The 16508-nt window shown below is 44.1% G+C and overlaps 3 protein-coding genes across 5 annotated transcripts; 2 read left to right on the top strand and 1 right to left on the bottom strand.

Moving 5' to 3' along the window:
* Nucleotides 1-557: 557 nt before the first annotated feature.
* LOC129596625 (uncharacterized) lies at nt 558-4862 on the bottom strand. Its single transcript, XM_055493957.1, has 5 exons — nt 4693-4862; nt 4268-4497; nt 3577-3975; nt 2065-2700; nt 558-1397 (listed from the first exon to the last, which is right to left on the bottom strand). The coding sequence occupies exons 1-5, from the start codon at nt 4811-4813 to the stop codon at nt 777-779; spliced, it is 2007 nt and encodes a 668-aa protein (XP_055349932.1). The 5' UTR covers nt 4814-4862; the 3' UTR covers nt 558-776.
* Nucleotides 4863-6606: 1744 nt separating this feature from the next.
* LOC129596619 (uncharacterized) lies at nt 6607-8420 on the top strand. The gene is made up of 2 exons (XM_055493951.1): nt 6607-6775; nt 7011-8420. Exons 1-2 carry the CDS (start codon nt 6694-6696, stop codon nt 8114-8116), a joined length of 1188 nt encoding a protein of 395 aa, XP_055349926.1. The 5' UTR covers nt 6607-6693; the 3' UTR covers nt 8117-8420.
* A 1478-nt stretch (nt 8421-9898) lies between these two features.
* Nucleotides 9899-15838, top strand: LOC129596618 (uncharacterized). 3 transcript variants are annotated; one of them, XM_055493948.1, is made up of 8 exons: nt 9899-9976; nt 10278-10548; nt 11719-11892; nt 11966-12072; nt 12946-13252; nt 13525-13641; nt 14618-14967; nt 15350-15838. In XM_055493948.1, the coding sequence occupies exons 3-8, from the start codon at nt 11770-11772 to the stop codon at nt 15597-15599; spliced, it is 1254 nt and encodes a 417-aa protein (XP_055349923.1). In that variant the 5' UTR covers nt 9899-9976; nt 10278-10548; nt 11719-11769; the 3' UTR covers nt 15600-15838. The 3 variants fall into 3 exon arrangements, with proteins under 3 accessions (XP_055349923.1, XP_055349924.1, XP_055349925.1); XM_055493949.1 differs by having other exon boundaries at nt 9903-9976; nt 10318-10548; XM_055493950.1 differs by lacking the exon at nt 10278-10548 and having other exon boundaries at nt 9905-9976.
* Nucleotides 15839-16508: the final 670 nt, after the last annotated feature.

Below are 16508 nucleotides of genomic sequence, written 5' to 3'. Positions count from 1 at the left end.
TTTAAAATGGGCATCTGTTCGTGTATCCTGTATCATCCTGTTCGTCCTGTTGCTGCCCTCGCTCATGATAAGTTAATGCAGTGCATGCCGAACAATTAGGTTTCTGAGTGCATTACTAATCGCAGCCACGTCTATTCGCGTTAGTGCCTCTAAATCCTGTCTGGGGAAGAAAGACCAGATCGAGCAAGATTTGTTATAGGCTACAGATTATAAATTACAATCAACAACCTGCTCATACGACTACGATCCCTGTTCTGCGGAATAAACGAAGCTGTAAATTCGTCGGTCCAGCATCGCGTCACCGGGAAATCAGTTTAATTTAACTGATTCTCCTCCTGGCAACGAGACATGGTTCTCCCCCTTGTCTTCTCGAACGGGACATGGTTCACTCAAGGCGGACGACAAAAACTGGAATCACAATATCGGTTCGACATCTGCCTTCATCTTAGTTTTCGTTAGCACTACCGAAGAAAAATTTGATGGCCTTGTCAAGATCATTATATTTCAGTCGGTACATACTGCTTGTTATCGCCCAAAGGCAAAACACTATGATATACGTTATTTATTTTTAATTTTTATAGTAGAAACTGCATTTTCTAAAAACCAAAAAACTGAAACAGCAACGTTTGTCAAAATTATCTCATAAATTCACGCTGCAGAATAAACTAGCAACACAAACTGCGCTTTAAAAAAATTCAGCCGATGACCGGAAAAGATACGACTAAAATATAGCTTGTAAAGGTCACAAGCCCAACGTCTGATAAAAGGCAGCGGTTTCAGCATTGCCCCTGAGCCAGCAAAGCGACCTGATTAGTATACGCCAGGCGTTTCTCGCGTGCCATCTGGAAGATAGCCTGCTCGGCATCCTTGCTTTTTGTCAGCAGCTCCTGTATTTTCGATTGGCGTTGCCCGGCTGGCAGGACCGACAGACCGGCCATACCGGCCAGCTGATCCATGATGTAGGCTGAGGACACTTGGACGTAGGTTTTGCTGACAGCGTGAATGAAGTGCGCCGCCATCTGAATATCACGCACCAACGGCTGCAGAATTAGCTGCATAACCAGGTCACGATCTTCCATCGTCGTATTCGATTCTTGCAGTAAACCGTGCACATTCTGCAGAAACGGATTAATGGTCTGGTTGGCAGCGAATTCCGTGCGGACGGCCATGGCGGCGAAGAATTCCGTCAATTTGCTCCAGTGGGTCTGGATTTGTCCCAGTATGACCACACTTTCACGGATGATCGCCAGGATTTCGGCAAACTCGATCCGGTCCACATTGAGTCGCGCCATCTTAACCATAACCTCCGCTAGCATGTCGTGATTCTTCATAAGGTCCTGGAAATTCTGATCGGCTCGCTGCTGATGATATCTCATCCATTGTTGGTAAGAGTTAGCCTGATAACAATAATATTTTTCAACACCCATAATTTTGTGAATCTAAACGCATTAATCTAGAAAAAATTGAATTAAATCCTGCAGTTACAATCTCCGAATTTACCTGAAGGGAAATACACTCCAGTTTTTTTAAATTCACGACAGCATAGGTACATCGATCGCGTAATTACGTACGTATCCGGAGTGCGGGTTTGCGGCACGCCTGACCTTTACACATGTGATGCCTCCCATATATGGTACTGCGACGATGTTGCACGTGCTTACTTGCCTTTGTACACTGTACAAGGGCCGTGTACCTGCGATTGATAACCCGAACTACGGCACCATTACCATCAACCGAAGAATGTGCATGTGGTTGGGCACGCTATCCGTGATCAAGGCGGAATTTCACTGAACGAAGCAATAATCCGCTTCATTTTTTAAAAAGGCTTTAATTTAAAATCGCTTTGTATTGAAGCTAAGCATTCTTAAGCAGCACCATAATTAAACGAGCACCATATTAAACGAGTTCAGTATTTCTTCCGCTGTGCGTTAAACTTTTATAACATCTACTCTATTTAATACTTGAATTAAAACCGTTTTAATAACCGCGGGTATAAGAATTCTTCTGATCCATAACTAATAAACAAATATCACTTTACAATAATACAAATAATACACAACTTACCTGAGCCAGCTCGTCTGCTCCGCTGATCTGCCCGTCTACGCTGGGCGCCGCAGGACCAGTCTTGGGATTTCTCGCATTTATCAGCGGTTCGACCTGCGATTTGATATTGTTAACTTCGCTAGCTATGGACTGCTTGGCTGCCTCAAACTGCTCCCTCTGTAGCCCCGACGTGAGGTCAACAAGCCGCTGGATGATATTTTTAACCCGGTTGAACAGGCTGCTGAAGACCGTAAATGCCGGATCGACGGTTAAATGCGGCATCAAGCGTCCGATGACGTTGAGTTGGGATGCAAGGTCGTTGAAATTCGTATCATTCCCCGTCAAGTCTGCTGCAAGTTTATCCAGGATTCCGATCAGAAGATACGCTTGCTGACCCAGCGTGCTTCGTTCCAGAGCCGTTTCCACATCTGATTTTTTGGCAGTCCCCGTCTGGGCGCCGTGGGCGGCTGCATCGGCGCTGTTGACGACGCCACGTGGTCTTAACACCGAGGTGACATCACCTAACATCGAGGGAACGGCCCTGATGACGCTAGCAACGGCGCCTACCACGGCCTTGGTGATTTCCATTTTGACCTTTGTCCATCCGGTGGGAATCGAATCCAGTGCGTGCTTATAACGCTGCTCATACTCATTAACCTGTAAAATTCACCTTTACTTATGCTGACGGAAAATGAGTCTGAGCTCATACAAAGAGCACATAAGTAACATGCCCACACACTGATTGCCTTCGGTTTTCGTGGTGTGCATGGTGGGCGTACACTGGACCACTGGTACAATAATTATAACAAAATAACGTTTCACTTTGGGCACTGTTGACGGCACGAACTTGGTACAATGTAGAACTAAATGTAGGACACTGTAGGACTAAATGTCGCATACTCCCATACCCAGTTATCCGTACGCATGGGCGCGGTAGTAGTGACGGCGGTACAGCGTACGATAGTCGGATATTTCAGCTTTTAATCGTACAGTTCACTACGCTGTATGCGTACTGAGTGTGGATATGTGAGCAGGCGACCATTTTGTCCTACATTGTACGAGCTCATCCGGAAACAAGAGCATGTGCAAGCGGGAAAATTAAAAAGCGTTGGCTAGCCATTGGACAAACTACAACACATTTCGCCACTACCAAATTGCAGCTTTGGCAGCACAAGAGCAAAAAATTAAAGAGATGACTTCAACATTAAAGAAGTGCCTTTCACACCTGGTATTGGTGGTAGATTTTTGTAATGTTAATAAACTTTGTTAATAAAGTTATCTGTAACCACTACACTAAGGTAATTATTCTACGTTACTTTACGCAGCCCCTTTACTTCGCGGGTACACTTAGGCTCTTGTTTCCGGATGGGCTTGTACATCGTTTTCTGCTAAGTACAATCTGCGCATCGTTATTATAACTTATAAGTACAGACTCTGTACAGTACTCTTATCTGGACTCTTATCTGTACAGTCTGCGTGACGTTATCATAATTAGTACCAGCACTACGTTGAGCTAACTTCCCGCTGGTTTACCTTTCTATTAATCTCGGCTTGGTTCAGACGATACGCTTGTTGCTTCTTTTCGAAATGGTCCCGTTGCACCAGGGATGCATTATATTCTGCGATGGACTGCTGCTCCTTTTCGTCATACAAACCGCGGCTGCTCTGTGTAGCCTCGACCACTTCCTGTAACAGCGCCATGACCTTCCGAAATTCCCCTTCCGTGTCTCTGGATAAGGTCACACACAGTTGGCTGATCTCTTTTATTCCGTTGAGGGAAATCGGTAGCATGCGCTGGATCATTGCCGGTGAAAACTTCTGCATGATCTTGACGACGGTCTGAACGCGTCGCGGAATGGCCAGCATGTTCAGCTGGATCATGTCCATATTGCGGTGGGCGACGCTGAAGCTGTTCCAACCATCGTGGCTCACCTGTTTAGAATTATTAAAACGTGGTTGCTAATGCGGCACTCTGCATACGCAACACGAGTACTATTGCTTCTGCTGCAGTTTCTCAGGTAATTAAGTTTAAAGATGATTACAGATTTTAATTATACACAGAGCGAACAAACTATCTGTACACGAGAATTACGTAAAAATAACTTTTCGAATGTGCCGGCACTACTACTTTACTAATGCATGCTCTGTACGGAATTCATATCATATGTAGCATGATCGTAGCTGTAATGGGTGCAAAAAAACGGTTTCTCAAAATTTACCGTACCTGTGCCATTGTTGCACGAAATGACTCTGGATTGCGAATTAGTTTGAAGTCACCCTTCGGTGGCCGGTCATTGATGCGAAAGTCCTTCTGACCTCCCAAAACTGTCAACTGGCCAAGGAGTGCGATGGCAGCCGGAGCGGCTATGAAAAACTTCTCCCATGGATGGTGAATGGACATTAATGCGAAAGTGGCGTTGAGCTCATCTTTGCTTAGTATCAGTTCCTTGCTTTCTGCAACAGGAGTATTTGTTTAGTGCTTTCTTTGAGCAGGAATTTTATGTAGGTATTTTAAAGTTAACGTCACCGTCAGGTTTAAAAAATTATTTGTCTAATGCTGAAGCTGAATATTTCATGCTGAATTAATCTACTAAAATTGCCTGTATTTTGTACATTATGTGCAGAATAAAACTGTAGCATGCCACTGACCAGAAGGATCGTATACTGAGCAAATTCCGCTCTCCGATGCGCTGCTATCAGTGAACGCAATCGCACAGTTTGACGCCGCATATAACGCAAACACTAAAATACTTATACTAGCGGCCTTCATTTTCGTGTTTGTAAATTGCCGGTAACCATTCAGTTATAATAACGCTAGAATAACGGTGCCGATTACAGTTATGTGTATCACTTATATGCACTGCTGCAGTCTGTAACTATCCAAAAAGCCTACCTAGAGTTCAAATGTGTTACTTCCTTCAAGGATTTCCGTGCTAATGCAATCAAGATAGATCGACGTTTTCGATAATGTATATCCGGTTATAGCTCGCGAAATTCGCTGTCCGTCTGCCGGAAATTTTCACGAAGTTCGTGCATTGAACAGATTCCATTTACACCATGGACTATGCACTATCATACCGTAGGAATTTTCCTAAAAAGGTCACAAGACTAGCACTCAGTTATCTCAGTTATTAACCGCATGCTATACATGAAGCATGTTCCTATTCCGGACTTACCTTGATTATGGCAGTGATTTCTTAAATGAAAAAAATGAAAAGCAGTGGCTGCATATGTGTGGAGGTTCCAATAACTTAATCATGCACTACTCGTACAAATAACTACAATCCTAAAACTGATAAAAATAAACCTAAATTCAAATATTCGTGGTGTAATTTTGTGGATTGGGTGGTAGAAAGAAATAATAAAAGATTAACTATAAATTTGCTGACCCCCGGTGAAGTGAAATGCGGGCGCACTTTAGTTTAATACGAGTATATTATTTATTCGATGCAACGCCGTTGGCGTTACCCACTGCCGGGCAACGACGACCGAAAAAAAGTTTCTACTTTTTCAGCAGAGTTTCAAGAAGATCGGGTAACAGCCAGACTTCTGGTGCAACAACAATGTTACAATGCATTTACTTTTCACCCATTTTAGTACGCCAAATCTCGTCAACCAGATGTCGCGAGCGCAAACGGTTCTCAGAACAATGTATAAAAATCATTTAGCTCTAGAATGATATAGAGTAATACAACAATTCGAACTGCGCGAAAGCGAACGTTTGAGTGTATGTATCCCATTTTTGACGCTAAGTACCGGACCATTTTCTTTAAGCCAGGTCGCCAGGAGTAAACATAACATTTTTCGGAAATTAAAAAGAAAGCCATACTGTTTTACGAGCGCATTCACAGGTTGAGGTTACTGTATGTCTTAATTCAATTTGTTAGTCTTAAAACTCGTATCTGTGCACAAGCAACCCTTCCACGTTATTTTATTATGTGCAAATTTACTACTGAATACTGAGTTACGTATCATTGCACTGCACGTAGCGCATACTGCCCCTTAATAAGTTTTTTTTATACATCGGTCCACAAAACATCAGAACTTTTCCTGCAATCGAAGTACACTACAGCATCAACAAGTTCAGACGGTCGGATATTATACGAAATCTTACGACAAATATCAAAACAAGAAAAAATCTCTAGATTCGCCATGAGAAATTTAACAATCGCAACAAGCTCTGTATATCCAAGGTAAATTTACTAGTGCATGCGTCAAACGGATGGTTGATCGGGCCCAGATATCGTGGGAAAAAGCAGAAACACACCGTCTAGCCCACGTAGGGTCGCATTGGCGATGTTAACGATAACCACATGATCTAACATACGTCGTATGTTAGCAACTTAGCTCATGTGGTTATCAAATTATTTCCTTGGCATGCGACCTTTGAATAGGATGTTTTCCACACATGCAAAGGTTGTTTTGTTGAGTGCCAACAGGAAGTCTTCATAGTGACCTCTTATCGTACGAAGCAAGAATGCGTTTGCGAAACGCAAAGTATTTAAGAAGCTATAATTGCAGTAAGCGGCAATAAGATATTGACTTTTGTTAGTCGACTAAAAGTCCTACACAACCACGGTTACGAGTTTTGGCGGTAATACATATACCGTAATTGAATTTTTATTCTCACATTATCCATAAAGCTACAACATGCGGGGTAGTGGTGATACCGTACACCTTACTATTATGGCGACTATTATCAGCATGTTCCTGTTTCCGCCGCACATAACAGGTTTGTTTATTACGAACATACACAAGCGCACAGCGCACATAAATCTTACTGTCATCTATACGAGTACTGTTCTATCGCCATGTAAAACTCATTAAAAACATTCCGCGTATTAATGATAAGCACATAATAAATGGCATTTTTTGTCAACGTACCTATTGAACCGGACAGAAAATTCATTTTCCGTAAAAGCGTCAACTGTTGTAAGCAATGTGGTTAATCTCGTTCTCATTTGCAGCCGACAACAATGATATCGACGGTTTCTGGTCCAGATTCGCCACACCGTACGAGAATGCAATCCGCATTTTGGCTAACGATGCTCTCAAGCCACTCGCAGATGCCAAAGTTCCCACCCAACCAGCGGAAGCCGAACGACTTTTATCGAACAGCAAAATCCAGTTCCAACGCTTCTACACGACACTGGAGCCAATGCGAGCTGCTTCGGAAGAACTCAAGCAACAACAAGATCAGCGCATCATCCGTAAGACTCTGGAGCGGCAACAGCTGGAGAACGCGATGAATGAAACCGACCGGCAAATTGCCGCCGCCGCTGCCGATCTCAGTCAACAAACCAGCGCTTTACATGACGCCCAAGTCAAGCTGGGTAATGAACGAGCCAGCCTCCACCACGCCCACATCAACCTGCAATCCCAGCAGCAGAATCTGGACAGAGCCCAAAACTGCATCTGGAAATCGAAACGGTCACTGCACAAACGCAACATTTTCAAGGAAATCGGGAAAGGATTCCAAAATATTGCTAGGGAAATCGGGATCGGGGCACGAAACGTTGGAAACGAACTCCAGCGTGGTGCACAGAACGTCGCTAAGGAAACTCGAAACATCGTTAACGTACCTTGTAAAATCGGTGGAGCGGTCGATGGCGCCCGTGACGCAGTGCGCCGTGCCGAGGAGAATGTACGCCATCAAGAGCAGCGTGTGGCGCAACAGCAGGCAGTGGTCAACGCGGCTCAGAATACGGTGAACCAACGGCAACAGACCAAAGCGCAACAGCAGCAGAAGAAACAAAGCCTGGAACGCGAGATCAGCGATATGCGGACGAAACTGCACGCTTTAGTGGAGATCAACACAAAGGTCAAGCAGATTGTGTTGTACTTGTCTGGTCTGTTCGATGCGGGCCATTCACTGAGCAATACCATGGAGAAGATGATTAATACGGCTGAACTGCTGGATCCCTTGCAATATATTACCGACAAGATTGTCTCGTTCGGCGGCCGGGATACAGCAGCGCTGCGGGCCGCCATGGGAAGTCTGCGTCAGAGTATGGTGACCCTCCACGCCAAACTGCCTGAATATCCTCTGCCGGGAAAATTAATCAGTAACTAGTCGCTGTTGCATGGCTGATGCATTTTAACTTAGAACATAATCCGGTGCAAAACAAGAATTACATTCGTAAAAATTGATAATCTCGGAGTCAACGAAGGATCAGTAAATCGTAATTATACTATGTGAGCTTTTCAATGCTTTTTTCTAGTGTGAAAACGACATTTTCTGCAACATGTATAACATAATTTGTTGATGCTTTGAGACAGCTTGCTATACCTACATTTTCGTTGTTTCGTAAACGTTGCAAGACAATCATGTTGGTACTTACACCGGTACGTTACATAACGGGGCAGTCAAAATTAAACTCAGCACTTAAAAAATCATTATTATCGCTTGAAGGAACAGGGAGACCTGTGCTAGAATACCGGCGGCACGCAGCATTCTCAAATATATCAAACACCAAGGTACGAGAAAGCTGTGGATATAGCTCATAGCTTTATGGAAATATCCCTTCATCAGTATTCGTAGTGAAAAATGCAAAAAAAACGTCATTTGAATAAAGGGATCTCTTGATTAGCTCACGTTGGAAAACACTTTAGCGTATTAGCTTTCCAGCACGCTGCCAGAACATTGCCAGGTTGCCAACAATTATCAGCCCGTAAATGTTGCAGCAGCGATATTTTTTACAGCAACGATTCAATCAATTCTCGATTCTCTTAATCAGAATGTAAAATACCTCGTGTGTATCACAACTTGACCGAGCGACGAGCCGTCCTAGACAGTAAAACTTCTCACTCGCTCATAAAATTTATTCTTATGGAAACAATACAAACTACATTACGTGTATTTCGTAAAATTTCGGTCTCATGCTCCTGAACTCCTATAATATTAATTTGCACCGAGCGCGAAGCGCGAGGTGCTGCAATAAGTCTTCGTCAAGAGCATAAAATTTGTCTGACGCCACGAAGAGCGTGCGTCACGCTTTTCCAATTCCACAACCCCAATACCATTTCCCAGTGGTACTGGCGCTCGCGCTCGTGCAATAATGTGGTTCGCAACCACCGCTAGTTTTATGCTCCACACTGTCCAGCGCAACGCGCCTAGTGAACTTAGCACGTACTGTACACGTATTGTACGCTGTACACCGAGTGCGGATGTGTACTGTAGCCCGCATGCTTTACGTACTGTACGCTATGCCATCTTCTTGCACTAGCCTTATGGCGTACCAAACACCTCACCCCGTAGAACGTAAAACATAAACCACAAAACGTAAAACTTAACTCAAAAACGTAGAACGTAAAATACAAAACGTAAAACTTAAAAACGTGAAACGTAAAACACAAAGCACCAAAACTTAAAACTCAGAATCGTAAACTCACATCTTAAGTCTTACAACTGTAAACCATGAAATGTGAATCGGTGTTTTCGTGGACTTTGAAAATTTTTCACAGTAGCTGTTTGGTGAGCCGAACAGATCATAACTGAACTCTGAAAGTGAAAAATTTTCCAAGTCCACGAAAACACCGCTTCACATTTCATGGTTTACAGTTGTAAGACTTAAGATGTGAGTTTACGATTCTGAGTTCTGAGTTTTAAGTTTTAGTGTTTTGAGCTTTTAAGTTTTACGTTTTCAAGTTTTACGTTTTGTGTTTTACGTTCTACGTTTTTGAGTTTTACTGTTTTGTGTTTTTTTTAAGTTTTACTTTTTACATTCTACGGGGGGTGAGGTGTTTGGTACGCCATATAGCCTCAGCAGTGAACACGCAGTGAGTAGTTAGCGCTGCGATTCACTCACTACTCACTTGTCAGGTTCTCGTTCGTTCTTTTGTCGAAGTCTAGGCCCTTGTAATGATTTTCTTATCGCAGATTCGCCATCTCACCGAAGAATTTCTCCTTGGCCAAGTTATCGGTGCCTAAGCGGTAAGTTTCTCTTTAATTTCCGGATTCCCAGAAGTATCCTGTATACAATGCTTGCTCATTATTTCGCCCAAACTGTCGAGATGCGTAGGCTGGAGAGTGGAGTTGTTGACAGCCAATGGCGGACTTTTGCACTGCATCGTTCAACTTTCATACCTTCCATTATTGGTAGTAGTGGCGTAGTCCCCATAATCTGGTAGTCCCGATGACTGTACTATGTGTTATAGTATTACTGTACAGAACAGGCTGCAGGACTGCCATGATTTCCAGAGCATGAAGCACGATAAATATCGTACTTTTACAGATCCCACGCCGTGAGTGCCAGTGTGTTTTACCTTTAACAGTGTTGATCGTGTGCTGTTGCCATGGCGTCCACCGCGGCTCTCTCCGATCCCTTCCAGTGCCGCAGTCTGGCGGCCGGCGACCTCATCGTCAAAGCGGAGCCCTGGGTATGGTCCTTCCACTGGAGCGCCCATCAGACGCGCTGTGCCAACTGCTTTACGGAGCGCAAGACGGAGGATCTGCAGCTCTGCAGTGGCTGTCATTTCTACCGCTATTGCGACGCTAGCTGTTAAGTAAGACAAGCGTCATTATGATAGGTATTACTGCATCGCTGAATAACTGCAAGTAATACCAGTATGCTGAGAGTTGTATCGGTACAGCACTCGAAGGACCCGGAAAAACCAATTTCGCGTATGCTCGAAAATGTTCGCTGTCGCGCACTCCGGAACACATTTTAGCATTGCTTTCTGACATTCTGTAGCCACATTCATTCTGTGCATACAGGCGGGTGAAATCCGTTATGGCGAAAAAAAGTTTTCAAAAAGTTTTGAAGGCATTGAGGTGTACCAACAGTCTGATTATCTCCAAATTTCGCGGTAAACGGATGTAGCTATCACAGAGGCAGCCATAAGTTAGCTGTCCGTAGTGATCTCAGCGAGGGAGGGCGGTCAGATGAAGATCCTGTCTGTTGAGGAAATTCCGAAAAATGGCGATGGAGCGGAATCGAACCGCTGGCTACCGAGTGTGTGATCCACGTAGCACAGCCACTGTGCCATCGCCGCTGTTGGCGAAGATCAAGATATTTGTGCTTGAGCTTGAGTCAACCAGGTAGGCGGCGGATGGGCGGCTGCTGTGTGTACAAGAGGATTCTCCTCTTACATAGCTGTTAAAGTCGTTTCTACGCCGGACGATTTGTTCAGATTTTGGAATAAATTTTGGAATTTGTTCTAATTTTTAAAAAAATGCTAGAGTCGTGGTTCGGTGTAAACGATCTTATAAACGCTTGGTCCATAATAAGGCTTTTCGTACATTTAAATGCATTTCTTTTTGGAATCTCGTTGCTGCCAAAATAGCCCAAGCGGGTGCTGCGCGCGCAAACGGATTTCACGCTTATGTATAAGAATGCTCCATAATGTCTTAAAGCAGTGCTGTAATTTGATTCAGAGTGCGCGATAGCGAACTCCTGCGACTAATTCACGAATTTATAAATTTGCTTAATGTTTGTTTTGTATGAAAATACTGAGTAAGTAATTGAGTAAAAGGTCATGGTGTTTTTAATAAAATCAGTAATCCATCGAAGTACTCGTACAAAAATCACGACTGAAATGCACATGAGGAAAATTCATAAACAAATTGTTAGCTTAAGCCGATAGCTAGACAAAGTAAATTGCATATTAAAGACAAATAATCAGGTAAACGATGAACTAGATATTACACATGATTTCCTAATCGGCCGATTGCAGCGAGCGGGCTGGAAACGGGACCACAAACTGGAGTGTAAGCAAGTGCGCGGGATGACCCAGTACGTGATGGCCGTGGACGCCGAGGAGGATCATGACTGTAGTGTGCGCGGATGCCGGGAGTTCGGCTGCGCCACCATCTCCTTCCTCCTGGCGAAAATCAAACTGCGCCACAACGTACGTCTATGCGGGCTTCCATTGCCCGTAAAAACTTTTGCTATTAATTAAACACCGTGCACTGCTGTTGCAGCTGGCCCTCCGAAGGGCATTCACGGCCGGCGCCCCGCCCATGTCGGCTCTGGAGACACTGACCATCCTGCTGCCCTATGACGCTAACTATGATCAATATCGCATCGAGTAAGTAATTGACGTTCGGCGCAATAAGTTTGGCAGAAATAGTTGGTTGTCGCGTACCACTTGGCACTAATAATCAATGCCGATTAAGTAAATTTTCTCTAATTAAATTAATTTAGCAAAGCAGCTTCCAGCTTGTATTCCAGATTGCACCACAGCTAGCACGCAATCAGTTTTTTCTAACTGGATTTTGCACTAATAGCTGATATTTGCTTGTTAGTGTTTTGGTACGTAACTATGCCTCGACAAACAAATAAATTTTGATTTAATAAACCGGGCATAAATTGCTGATATTAGCAACAATGCCGCATCGATTTATCGACTTTTGTCGGATTACATTAACCGCAGGCAGGAATAGGCCGACGAGCTGATGTTTACAATTATACCACAGCGACATTTTGACCTAAATAAATCTGGCATGAATAGCAGCTCTCAAGAATAGCACCGCATTAATTGTTTTCGGAAATTAGTCATTTTTTTGCCACTAACGAATAACATTTTCCAGTAGCCTCGTAAGAACTGTATATCCATCGAGCTTAAGCTGAATACTTTGACGTTTCGCATTCCGGACATTTTCATAATAAGGATTCGCGTACCAGACATCCGAAGCACGGTTTCTCTGCTTTGCTTCACATTAGAACACTTGGTAATGTTTTTATTAAATCTCGTGTAAAATTTTGTGTAAAAACGCTAATTATCGCGTAATAAATTTTGTGAAAGTTTTTGTCAAATGGAACCGCGGGAGAATACCCTGCCTCTAGTGTCCGGTACGGGAATCCATATTTTGAAAATTTCCGGAATGCGAATAACGTGGAAATACAGTAGGAGAGTAATTATATTGCTAACGGACGTATGTCGTGTGTTTCCCCGATGCAGGATGCAGCCGTCATCGCCGACCCTGCACAACATCATGACCAGCCTTGGCAGCCCCGCCAACCGCGCCGCCGTGACCAGCCAGTTCACGGACAACCTGCCGCTGTACCGCCGCGTCCTCTTCCACGCCTACGGTCTCAACGAGGGCGGCGCGCCGCCCTACGGGGCCGCCCTCTTCCCGGCGGCGCCGCACCGCGCCATGACGCCGGTCTGCTGGAACGCCAATGTCATCCTCAACTTTGACCGGGCCGAACGCCGCTTGCACGTGCGCGCTATAGAGCCCATCGCCAATTTCACCGCGTGGACCAATGTAAGCAGGAATTATGCCTAATCACACCTATTTACCAGCACAAACCAGTCACATTGCGAATTTTGTAATATGAACACAATTACCATAATTACAACAACCAAATCTCTCTTAAGTTACAACTGCCCTAAAATCACAAATGCCATAATCTTGTAATTCATCACCAAATGCTTGTAATCCCGTCAAACAGCCAGAGTGTCAGCTGTATATTTGAAAAATTTCTTTACTTCTTATAAACCTTAGTTTTGTTGAAAATCCAATTTAATTTATTTCAGTTGCGCTACGACTACTGGAGCGGCAATTTCCTAATGGGCAGCCGGACAAAGCGGCTGCAGTTATTTCGGCTTCTACATTTTCGCCATTGCCGCTGTGGACAGTGCAGCGACGAAAAGGTTAGTTACTTCCGTTGACGTTTCTATATATACGCGTGTACTCCGATTTTTCTCATATTCGGCTCACTTTAAGCACGCGCTTCCGTATAGTATTCAACAAGTGTTTGCAGTTTTCTGAATTTCTAAAAACTGATTACTTTTCATAGTAGAAACTTTCGTTTATGAATGTCGAAGCACAAACCTCACAAATTTTCACAAAACAAACAAAGTGGGAATGGGTTGCTGGACCGGGTGTAATGCAGAAGCACCGGTCTTTCACGTACACAAATTCCAGCGATTTTTTTCTCACCGCTTTCGATGGGTTTTGCTGGCCGACGATTTTCTTGACCGCTAGCCTAAGAAAACCTAGGAACCTAAGAAAGTCTCAGAAAGACCTAAGGAATCTGAAAAAACTAAGCAATCCAAGAAATCCAAGAGAACACTACGAGTACGAAAGGTTAGAAAAAACTGTCAGAAGCTAAGAACAGGAATCAGACTTCACTCCACTTCAGGATAAGCAAGCTGTGGGCGACTCGCCTATAACACCTATGCTATACATACCGGCAACAAGGCGCTTGCTACATTTATTGACAACTGGCTCAACACCGCTTCACAGCCGCTCTAAACACATCGCGCTTTATATGCGCGCGAAAAACTCAGAGCTGGCACAAAACCTGCAAGCTCACTGCTTGCATAACGCTTGCTCACTGGTCACATAACTCGCTACTTGCAACATCTAGAACATGCGAGCACTGATCTCGTAACATGCCTCGCGGCACACACTGCATATCACTGTGTGTAGCGTAGCTACCACAAAGCTGTCCGGTCAGTGGCATATTTGCAAGATTTAAGACGGACAGCAAGTTTGTAGCACAACTGAGCTGTCGGGCAATGCAGTCTGTAATTTGTCGGTCAACAAATTGTGCAAATCAGCAATACATCGGTAAGCAAATTGGCAAAACGGAGATGAGAAAATTGACATCCTACCGTCTTTTAGGAAGGCGAAATGAACGCATTGCGCTGCAGCACCCAGGGCTGCAGTCAGCGCATTCCCAGCGACCAGCGGGCCAGCCAACCGTGCCCCCAGTGCGGTGCCGTCGTGGCCGACCGACTGGCTCTTTTACGCGAATTCATGGAGCGCCATCAGGAGCTGGAGTCGGAGGTCCCGACCGGCAAGGCGACCGACGATGAGGTGCGGCTACTGAAGGAGCTCGACGCTGCCTGTATTCTGCAGCCCGATGCACACTTCCGGCTGGTGTGCGGTTGGCGCGTTGCTGGTCGCTACGCCGAAGAAGGGCGCTGCGCGGAAGCGTGGGCCCTGCTACAGGATTTTGCGGTTTGCGCACGGTAAGCAGTTAATTGCTCAAACTGTTTCGAGAACTTCAGTGTGGTGTATTTTGCCAGTTTGCTCTCCCGATTTTTTATCTGCCTTAAGTTTCTTGTGTTTTCTTCACTTGATTTAATATTAAATAAATAATGATAAATATTAAATTAAATATACAAATATTAATGATAATATTAATAAATATATTAAGTATTTTATATTTATTATTAAATATTGATAATAATTAATTTTAAATTACTAATAATATTTTTAAAAATTGCCACAATTAATAAAATATTAACAAGAAACCATAGTATTTATTCATTATCGAATAATAATAAATTCAGATGTTGGATAAGGACATCTAATTATCCATAAAAAAAAGTTGTTTATGTTTTCATTCAGCGCGTGGTTCCCGCGATATCATCATCAGCGCATGGCGGTCGTGTTGCGAGCCGCGATGATGTTATTCCAGTGGGCGGCGCATGAGCAGCATCCCCTGCGCTCCGATTTAGCTCTGGGCAAGGGCTTCTTAGAGGAGGCACGCGACATTGGCTGGATACTTAACGGGCGGCAGGCCGGCCCCACAACGCAGCACTTGGATGGTTTTCTCAAGAACTGGCCCGTATTGTTATACGCGGTCGACAACGGCTAGCAGCTGTAACGCGGGGAGCGATACTAAAGCAGCGTTGGTTTGTTCTTCCGTTGAAGACCAGAACTTCGTGTCCAAAGAATTTTACTCATATTTTGTATTCAGTCACTTTATTCCATTTTGTATCGAATATTTGTTTCGTATCTTCGTACTTCTTAGGCATATCGCATATTATTATGTAGTGTAGACCGTAGACGTAGTATGTGTAATTGCTCCTGTCTGTACCGCATTTTCGTGCTAAATTTCAAAGTTAACCGCATCTTGCCGGAAAGATCTTCAGTTTAGTTCTAGTATCTCATGATTATGTGAATGATCGGTTCATCCACATTAAAACGATGCTGTCATAGCATGGCAAACTCGAATTGGTTGTTCAGCGCTTCGAGAGGGCAAAAAACTGTTCGGCTTGGAGCATGTTGCAAGGTCTCGAAACCAGCTATGACTACGAGTTACGACTGCGAGAATCGAGAAACACCAGTGTAGTCAGATCGCTATTGTAATTCACTGTGTAGTCCGTCAGATCCCAGGCGTACTTTAATTTAGAACTTCCGTACCCGTATCTAGGAAAGAAGAACCAATATTTGAGTCAGGTTATCGGAGCAGTATGGCCATTATCCGAAAAATGTTCGTACATTCGTAGTCAGGCTGCGCTCATTGTAATCTGGTTAGAGCAAGTAGCCACAACATGGAGAACCGCTTGGACAACATTCATCCGCTTTAATAGAAGTACTGCATATAGTGTAAAATAAATAAAAACTGTTTCCATACTGCCGCTGCGCCGCATGAACGTCAAATCAATCAGAAGCAACCTGTGGAAAAGCCGACAGCCTGATTAGCCACTGGAATAGCGGAAGTAATAGACGTTATCTAGTTTCTTCAGCCGGTGCAGGGTTTTCTTGAGCTTGTTGGTCGATA

Source organism: Paramacrobiotus metropolitanus, unplaced genomic scaffold (genome assembly GCF_019649055.1).
Source record: "Paramacrobiotus metropolitanus isolate TYO unplaced genomic scaffold, Prichtersi_v1.0 Parri_scaffold0000093, whole genome shotgun sequence".
Classification (NCBI taxonomy): domain Eukaryota; kingdom Metazoa; phylum Tardigrada; class Eutardigrada; order Parachela; family Macrobiotidae; genus Paramacrobiotus; species Paramacrobiotus metropolitanus.
Note: the sequence above shows the minus strand (reverse complement) of the source record. Positions and strands in the feature narration are given on the sequence as shown.

Coding starts and splice junctions, on each gene's coding strand:
- LOC129596625 (XM_055493957.1), bottom strand. CDS start 4,813: ATGAAGGCCGCTAGTATAAGTATTTTAGTGTTTGCGTTATATGCGGCG. Junction 2,701..3,576: donor AAGCCGAGATTAATAGAAAG/GTAAACCAGCGG, acceptor TGAATTTTACAG/GTTAATGAGTATGAGCAGCG. Junction 1,398..2,064: donor GAGCAGACGAGCTGGCTCAG/GTAAGTTGTGTA, acceptor TATTGTTATCAG/GCTAACTCTTACCAACAATG.
- LOC129596619 (XM_055493951.1), top strand. CDS start 6,694: ATGCGGGGTAGTGGTGATACCGTACACCTTACTATTATGGCGACTATT. Junction 6,776..7,010: donor GTTTCCGCCGCACATAACAG/GTTTGTTTATTA, acceptor TCTCATTTGCAG/CCGACAACAATGATATCGAC.
- LOC129596618 (XM_055493948.1), top strand. CDS start 11,770: ATGACCCAGTACGTGATGGCCGTGGACGCCGAGGAGGATCATGACTGT. Junction 11,893..11,965: donor AAATCAAACTGCGCCACAAC/GTACGTCTATGC, acceptor CTGCTGTTGCAG/CTGGCCCTCCGAAGGGCATT. Junction 14,968..15,349: donor GATTTTGCGGTTTGCGCACG/GTAAGCAGTTAA, acceptor GTTTTCATTCAG/CGCGTGGTTCCCGCGATATC.